The sequence below is a fragment of the Arachis hypogaea genome, chromosome 5 (genome assembly GCF_003086295.3).
Source record: "Arachis hypogaea cultivar Tifrunner chromosome 5, arahy.Tifrunner.gnm2.J5K5, whole genome shotgun sequence".
NCBI lineage: Eukaryota > Viridiplantae > Streptophyta > Magnoliopsida > Fabales > Fabaceae > Arachis > Arachis hypogaea.
The window spans coordinates 25,400,823-25,409,800 of NC_092040.1; the positions used below are offsets into that span (position 1 = coordinate 25,400,823).

The window sequence follows — 8,978 nt, forward strand, 5'->3', positions numbered from 1 at the left end:
AATTTATGACAATTAATTTAGATAAAATACTTAAGTAAAATATTAAAGATCAGTGATTTTGGATGTGTCTATTTTCATTTATGATACGTTTAAGAAAAAATAAATTGGATTAAAAGTAAATAAAATAAAAAAAATTTTATCTGTATTCAATAATACTAATAAAAAATGATATGAGAAGAGCGAGATAAATGATAACTGGTGAAAGTGACTGTCAAGGTAGCTAAGTGGAGGAAGTGCAAAAGTGGAGGAAGTGCAAAATTGCTCTAATAACGAGTTTTGATAGGAGTTTTAAAGAGAAGAATAACCGACGGAGAAGTGAATTAAAAAGAATAATATTAAAAAAAAATTTTGGACACTAAATTCATGTATTGCCATTATATATTGTTATAAATTATATATTATTATAGATATGTTAAAATATAATTAACATTAATTAAGATTAATATTCTAATAAAATAATACTAATTGATACTAATTGATCTTAATTATATTCTAATAATATGATCTGTATCACTCAAGAATACTGGTGATCATTGTAGTTAATTAATTCGTAGTTACAATCACAAAGATCTTGAATCTGTTTGTGTTTATTTTTGTTTCTAGGGGTCTTAAATTCTAAGAAATCAAAATTGAGAGAGCTTCGAGATCAGTTGTCAAAACAAGACACTGCCAAGAGATCTCCTCAAGTGGAAGAAGACATACAAAGTTTTTGATGAACTAAAAGAAAGTAAATGTTTAATAAATTTGAGTGGTTACTTAATTATGAATTAATTTCTCGTGGACTCATGGGACAAATAATGAAGCCTAAGGAAGCAAAACAATCCTCAAGTGGAAGAAGACATACAAAGTTTTTGATGAACTAAAAGAAAGTAAATGTTTAATAAATTTGAGTGGTTACTTAATTATGAATTAATTTCTCGTGGACTCATGGGACAAATAATGAAGCCTAAGGAAGCAAAACAATGGGAACAGGTGTTATTGTTGTGTTAGTACTTGACTAAATCTCTATTTTGGTCTTAAAATTTAAAATTACCTATATTGGTATCCAATTTAGTCCATGAAACCCTAATTATCTTATTATTTATCTGAGTTATAATGACAAAATTTTAATAAGAGGGATTAAATTGGATACAAATACAACTCTCGCCACATTAACTAGCCGTTACAGCGTCCAACGTGACAAGAAGGGTGTCATCTCAGCACTCCATTTGCCTAATCATCACCGGAAAGAGTCGAAGAACCATATTGATGCCAAAACTTGAATCTGGAGGATCAGTATAGATAATTTTAAATTTCGAGAACCAAAATGAGTAATCGCGTGAATCTCAGGACCAAAATGAGAATTTAGTGGTTAGTACTTAGTATTTTGAGCCTTATCTTCATTGTTCTTGCTTTTTCCTTTACATAATTTCCCTCTCTCTTCCTTTATATGAGCTCTGCCCATTTTTTGAATCATCACTTATTACCATTCACAAAATCAAAGTCAGGAAGTCAGGATTCTTGGGTTAGCTTGTTAACAAATAAAACGTCTCACATAATTAGACCAAGAAAATTGTAGCACCATGACACTGCTCATTAACGGTCGAAACGGTAGATTCTAAGATAAATTTGCAACAACCATTATATGAAATATTATTTTTTATATTAAATTATAATTATATTTTAATGTATTTATTTATTTTTTATTTTATTATAAAATAAATTTTTAATTGAACTATAATTAAATTAATTAAATTAATAAATGAGTAAATCAATAACTAAAATAATTTAATGATCGATTTGGTTTTTAAAACCTTGGTTATGACGGAGGATGAGCCTACCATACATCATAAAACGACAAATGCAGAGCATGGCAGAAATATAAAGTACATAAAACCGGCTATACGCAAAGGAAACCTCTTGGTGTCGGTTATTACCATGAAGGTGAAAGCAGACTTTTTAGGGTCACCGCAGAACAAGCAAGTCCTTCAGTTTTACTTGGCGATTTTCGGTCCTAGAGTTCTGAAACGCGCCTCAAATCAATGTTTGCTGCTATTTCCTCCAACTGGGTGTCCTAATAGGACACGGTTCTGTCAAGGTTCTATAATTTTGCCATTTCCTACTCCTAGTCAGCTTTGTCAGCACTCAGTCTTCACATTTTTTATGCTATCTTAACTTTGCTTTCCCATAGTTTTGTTCTTAATTTCCTCAACTTTATTTTTTTCTCTCGTTCTTAAATTTTAATTTTATCGTGAAATATAATGTTAGCTGATCCTGTCTATTCGCCCAGATGTATACTTGGTTTAAAACTAATGGGTACTTGCCTTTCCCTGTGTGATGAAGACTGAAATCATATACGATTAAATTTGCGTCAAAACCATTATGTTTTAGAGAAAGAGGGCGTGGGATCTAATGGAAGGTAATGCCTTTGTGAATATTAAGTAAAATTCAATGATCAATGGTCAATGGTCAATGGTTTTAGAAATTTATGAGATACATAACAGTGACGTATAACAACCATGCTATGTAGTTATACATAAATACATAGCTAATTCAATAGATAATTTTTTGTATACATCTAGTATTTTTGAATAACAATAAAAGAAAAAAAAGAAGAAGAAAAAGGCCAAAATAACTGAGGTTCGTAGGTCATATTATCGATAGGCACAAATGACTATGAACTCCATCGCATTAGTCTTCCTAGCTTTTATTACATGCTACGTTCTGGACTTATTTTGGATTATGGAGAAATATTTGGTTTGGCTATATTAATACTTAGTGCATCCGATGATTACTTTGTTTTCTTTCATTTTGTATGGTTACAAATGAAGTAATGATGGAAAACAAATCAAACGCAGCAGACTCGGAAAACTCAAAAGCTATGGACTCAAACCCAAGCGATAACACCGTGTCTTCGCGCATACAAATTGGACCTCAACTTGCAGATGAGTCATTGGAGAAGGGTAAAATTACGAGTTCAACCAATGATTTAGTGAAGCCATTTACAGAGGCATGCCATTCTGAAGCTGCAAATGTACCTTTTGATCGGTTCACAGGACCAAAAGTTTATCACTCCCCAAAACTATGGCACCTTCGAGTTTCGGTTATTGAAGCAGAGCATATCATGCCAGGGCACAGAGGACCAGAGTTGGTGAGGTTCCCCGAGTTCGTTATCAAAGTCCAAGTTGGAGACTTTCATCTGAGTACTGCAATTGCTGCTCCTAGCTCCACTCGAAGCTTCTCCAATCCTTTCTGGAATGAAGACTTGTTGTTTGCGGTTGATGAGCCGTTTGTAAATTCATTGCAGGTTACGGTTCAGGACCGGATACAATCGGACAATGAGATTGTTGTGGCTACGGGGAAAGTTTTAATGGATACTATAGAGAAGCGAGTTGATGAAAGACCTGTTACTTCGAGTTGGTTCAATCTTGAAAGCCACCACGGAAAATCAGGTGATAAGAACAAGGCAAGTACAAGGTTTGTTCCTCGGATTCACCTACGAGTCTTTTTAGATGGAGGTTACCATGTGTTTGATGAGGTCAAAATGAATAAGAGCGACCACCTTATTGGGGTGCTTTATATGAAAATCCTTGGTGCCAGGGGGCTTGAGCCAGTGCAAATAAAGGATACTATTGGTGAAGAGCAGCCTGTGACTAATGCATATTGTGTTGCAAAGTATGGGCAAAAATGGTGTCGAACTCGCAATGTGGTTGATAGCTTGTCGCCAGAGTGGAATGAGGAATACAGTTGGGAAGTTTATGATCTCTGTACTGTTGTTACTATTGGGGTTTTCTATGACCGTAGGATCATTGAAAATGTTGACGATGATGATGAGGAAGCTTCTTCAGATGATTGTATTGGGAAAGTGAAAATCAGATTGTCCATACTTGATACTGATAGAACTTACACTCACTCTTACCCTCTGCTGATCATGCTTCCATCTGGAGTGAAGAGAACGGGTGAAATTCATTTGAGCACGAGGCTTTCGTGTTCGAATGTGTCTAACATGCTGCTTAGATACACAATGCCATTGCTTCCCATGATGCATTATGGGGAACCCATAACCGAGGGTCAACGTACTAACTTGACTAACCAGGCCAAGAGCATGTTGGTATCCAGGCTGAGTAGAGAAGAGCCACCACTGGGAAGGAAGGTGGTAGAGTACATGCTTGAAGATGATATGTGGAACTTAAGGATAAGCAAAGCCAATTTTTACAGGATGATGGGCGTAGGCTCGGGGCTTTTTGCCATGTTTAGGCTTCTGAATGAAATTCGTAACTGGCAAAAGCCAGCGCATTTGATACTATTCATTGTCATTCTAGTCACGCTAATGATGCATCCAAAGTTAATCATTCTGGCCTATATATTATACATCGGGTTAGCGGGGTTGGCGAACTATCGTTGTCGACCACGCCACCCACCTGGTATTGATGCCAGACTTTCACAAGCTGACGGCAGTCACCCGGATGAGCTTGACGAAGAGTTTGATACGATCCCTACAACTCGTCCCGATGATATTGTTAGGATGAGGTATGATAGGCTGAGATCTATTGCAGGAAGGTTTCAAACTGTGGTTGGAGATCTGACATCACTGCTAGAACGACTCCAAGCATTGGTGAATTGGAGAGATCCAAGAGCCACCACCTTATTTTTGGTGTTTTGCTTGGTTAGTGCTTTTGCTTCCTATGTTGTGCCCATCCGGGTTCTGATTGCGCTCTTCGGAATGTACTGGTTGAGACCACCATGGTTCAGAAGCAAATCGCCCCCTCTAGCTCTTAACTTCTTCCGTAGATTGCCATCTAAGGATGATTGTTTCTTTTGAACGCATGGATAAGACTGGAATTGGGAAGTAAGCTGGCTCCTTTTTTTTCATCCTTTTCTATAAGAAAATATGATTTATAATATTTTGCTATTGTTATACTGTCTTGTTACTGTTTTTAGTAAAAAAAAATTTTTTAACAGTAATGCTAAGGTCTAAGAAAATAATAATCTAAAGTAACTTTAATATAAGAAAAATCCAAGACTTGTGTTTTCTAACATGTTAAGAGCAATATCTGTTAATTAACCTAATCAAACTATTGAATCTTTAGCAACCATTAGATAATAGATAGGTGAAAATTGCCATGATTTAATAAATAAGTTAATTCATTAAATAGTGACAGTGTTAAATTTTCTTTTAGAAAATACAAACACTAGATTAAATAATTAAACAGGCAAGTCATTAGAATTGCTACTGTCGTAAATTTAGAAAAAAAATATCAACTAAAATGGTGGAACAGTTCTTAATTGTCACAGCCCAAAATGAGTCATAATTGGTGCTTAGGGAAAACATCCCTAGCTGATGAGCGAAAACTAGTATTCACGGATATTGGCAAGTGCACCAAATCGTTTAAGTAATACCACGGTGACTGAATATCGTTCCCACGAAAATTAATGGATTGAACAAGAAAATATCGGATTGAATCGCTAATTAAATCAATTGAACCTGGATTAATGAGGGTAGAGACGGTGTCTTGCTTGGAACCTTGAATGCTTAAGGAGGTAGTGATGAACGAGTAATTAATTGTAAGAAAGCAGTGATTGAGAGTGTCAAGGGTTTTAGAGATATTTATTTTTTAGGAAGATTAAACCTTATGTTTATCTATTTTGATGCATGCAAAGATCTTTTCACGACAAATTATAAATAGTTAAATTTCAAGTTCTTGGCAATTCAGTTTATCTTTAATTAATCACTCGCTAATTCTTTGGTCAACTGATTAAGAAAAGAGTTTTAGCACAATTCCGATTTAGCTTCAAATAATATTCAAAAGTAGTTCTAGGTCAAATTATATGTCACATATTTAAACTAGTTCTAAACAATTGAGAATTATAAGAAAAATAACGTCATACACTCTTTAAAAAACTATTTCTAGTCAATCAAAGAGTCATGAGAAAGAGTTTTCAAGTTTTAATTTTGATATTAAAATTTTCAAAGTAATAAACAGATTTTAAAATAAAATTAGAATACTTTTCAATACTTCTAACATTTAAAGAATAAAGAACGAAAATTCAGTTTTAAAAATAGATCAATGCATAACCTTAAAATAAAATAAAACTTAGATTAATAATCCATGAAAATATAAACATAGCTCCTAACCCCTTAACAAAAGAATTAGTGACTCATGCAGAAAGATGAAAGGATGCGGCTAGGGTTTCGTGGATCCGAAGACCCTGGATGATCCTCTTTTGTAAACCATGTTCACTTATTTATATTCTAGGTTTACCTAAAATTCAAATTCAAAAGTGAATCTTATCATAATAAGATAACTAATAACAGTATTTTAAATCTTAACTAAAATTAAAAGCAAATCAGCATTAAATCTTATCTTAACAGAATCTTCCATAACCTTGACTATAATTACAACTTTTAGAGGCGTAGGTCTTGGTTAGTGTTGCACTTGGGCTTGTGGCTGGCACGCCCACTTATTATGGGTTTTAAGGCGTTGCACGCCTGAGCTTGGCATGACACGCCTAAGCTTGGCGTGGCACACCAACTTCTTGCATGGCTCCTGGCGTTAAACGCCCTTGTGGTGGTGTTATACGCCATTGTGTGCATGGCTCCCAATCGAAGGCGGTGGACGGCCTAGGTGGCGTTGCACGTCATCTTTCTTTTGTTTTTGGGGCGTTACACACTGATGTATGGCATTAAACACCAACTTAAAGGGTCTCGAAGGTGTTACACTTCTGTTTTGGGTGTGTAACTTGAAGTCTTGGGCACTGGTTTTGTCACTTGAAAGGTGATGATCGTGCGTGGCTTAAACTAAATATCCACTATTGAGATATGCATATCGTTTCGAAGCTCTGGATGTTAGCTTTCTAACAGCACTAGAACAACTTCATTTGAACATCTATAGCTCAAGTTATGAGGTCCAAATGACCCACTTGTTTCATGACCTCTACCACATTCGCAAATTATCCTGTAGTTGTAAAAATATAACCTGAATTCACAATAATTTTAAAACAACTCCAAATTTATTATTAGTCATGAAAGTTTCTTGTAAAACATAAAAACATAAAAAAATTAATTAAAATAATAAGAAAACTTCTGAAAACATATATAAAAATCATTAAAGATGCCAAGCCATCACAACACTAAATTTAAAATTTTTCTTATGCTCAAACAAACGAAAAATAAATAGAATTTATCTCAGTGAGAAGAAATTAAAAAATTAAATTTGATTTGAATGTTTTAAAAATAAAAGTGCGGTTCTTAATATTCTGTAAGACTGCATGTGGACTATATCTTGATGAATCTTGACTACTTATGAGTTAAGAATATGTAGTCTATATCTTGATGAATCTTGACTACTTATGAGTTAAGAATATTCAAAGATCTCTAATCCGGATTATATTATAAGAATCATTTTTATGATTCATGACCTTGGAAGCAGTTTAACAATTTAGTTTAAATGGGAGATATTTGAGTTTTACTCTAAGTGTTTTGTCTCAAGGCAGCTTTTTAATGTAGGTTTTCAATCGATACTCTCGAACCAATTGGTCCAAGATACCAGGTGATGAAGTACCCCTCAGTCTAATTATCTAAACCTCTCCTTGACACCTTTAACACCATAAGCACATAATTAGAAAATTCTTTGGACTTCTTAATGCTTTATCTCAAGGGTTCTATGTATATTTGTTTGTTTAGGGCACATTACTCTACTGTGATATTTTATTGTATTTATACCATTTATTTTTTATAAAATACTTTGTTAATTTCTGCCAATTTTAGATTTCTGATAACAATTTTGTTAATAAGAATTTTAATTTGATTATTTGACTGTTAGTTGTGGCTAAACTGTGCCAAAAAAATAAAAAATAAAAATCCTACCGGTGGATGTATCGTCGGATTAATCCGACGGTAATCATCAACCCAGGCTCGACAATCTGTTGAAAACACTAATGCACCACTATTTCATGGTACATCTTGTGCTTAATTGAGTGGATTTTATCCACTATTCTCACACTTATTCATAGAAATCGCATGTTTTACATTTTCCTTCTTGATTTTGTGCTATGATTGAAAATATGCTTCTTTGGCCTTAATTTTGCTATGTTTAATCCTCTCTTATTACCATTCGATGCCTTGATATGTGTGTTAAGTGTTTTCAGGTTTTATAGGGTAGGAATGGCTTAGAGGATGGAAAGGAAGCATGCAAAAGTGGAAGGAATATAAGAAGCTGAAGGAACCGCAAAGCTGTCAAGCCTGACTTCTTCGCATTCAACCGATCATAACTTGAGCTATAAAGGTCTAAATGAGACGGTTCCAGTTGCGTTGGAAAGCTAACATCTGGGGCTTCGAAATGATATATAATTTACTATAGTGGCCATGCAGCTAGATGACGCGCACGCGCACTTTACGCGCACGCTCCCATTGGCGAAAAGTCCATCGGCGCGCACGCGCACCTGACACTACGCGCGACATGCGCGACGTACTGCGACTGCAGAAATCGCTGGGGGTGATTTTTGGGCTATTTTGACCCAGTTTTTGGCCCAGAAAACACAGATTAAAGGCCGAAGAGTGGGGAAATCATTCATTCATACAACTTCTCATTCACACAATTTTAGGTTTCAGGTGTAGTTTTTTAGAGGGAGAGGCTCTCTCCTCTCTCTTAGGTTTTAGGATTAGGATTTCTTCTTCTTCTCAATTCCAGGTTCAATATTCTTTTAATTTAGTTTCTCTTTTATTTGTTTATGAACTCCATGTTAGATTTGATTTCTTTATTTAATGCAATTTGAGGTATTTCATATTTATGATTTTAATTTAGCTTTTTACATTCTTAGCTTGTGTTGAGTAATTGGAGACACTTGAGTTATCAAACTCCTTGTTGATTGAAAATTGGAATTGTTTGCTAATCGATTTGAATTCCCCTAACTCTAGTCTTTTCTTAGGAATTGACTAGGACCTAAGGAATCAAATCGATTTATCTACTTAACATACCTTCATAGTTAGAGGTTGACCA

At 34.7% G+C, this 8,978-nt stretch overlaps 1 protein-coding gene across 10 annotated transcripts; it reads left to right on the forward strand.

Moving 5' to 3' along the window:
- Nucleotides 1-1,902: 1,902 nt before the first annotated feature.
- LOC112800994 (FT-interacting protein 3) lies at nucleotides 1,903-8,769 on the forward strand. 10 transcript variants are annotated; one of them, XM_072236913.1, is made up of 4 exons: nucleotides 1,903-2,077; nucleotides 2,811-2,942; nucleotides 3,036-4,828; nucleotides 7,487-8,769. In XM_072236913.1, exons 1-3 carry the CDS (start codon nucleotides 1,918-1,920, stop codon nucleotides 4,799-4,801), a joined length of 2,058 nt encoding a protein of 685 aa, XP_072093014.1. In that variant the 5' UTR covers nucleotides 1,903-1,917; the 3' UTR covers nucleotides 4,802-4,828; nucleotides 7,487-8,769. The 10 variants fall into 10 exon arrangements, with proteins under 10 accessions (XP_072093014.1, XP_072093013.1, XP_025699253.1 ...); XM_072236917.1 differs by lacking the exon at nucleotides 7,487-8,769 and adding an exon at nucleotides 2,323-2,398 and having other exon boundaries at nucleotides 1,963-2,077; nucleotides 2,841-2,942; nucleotides 3,036-4,897; XM_072236912.1 differs by having other exon boundaries at nucleotides 2,811-4,828.
- Nucleotides 8,770-8,978: the final 209 nt, after the last annotated feature.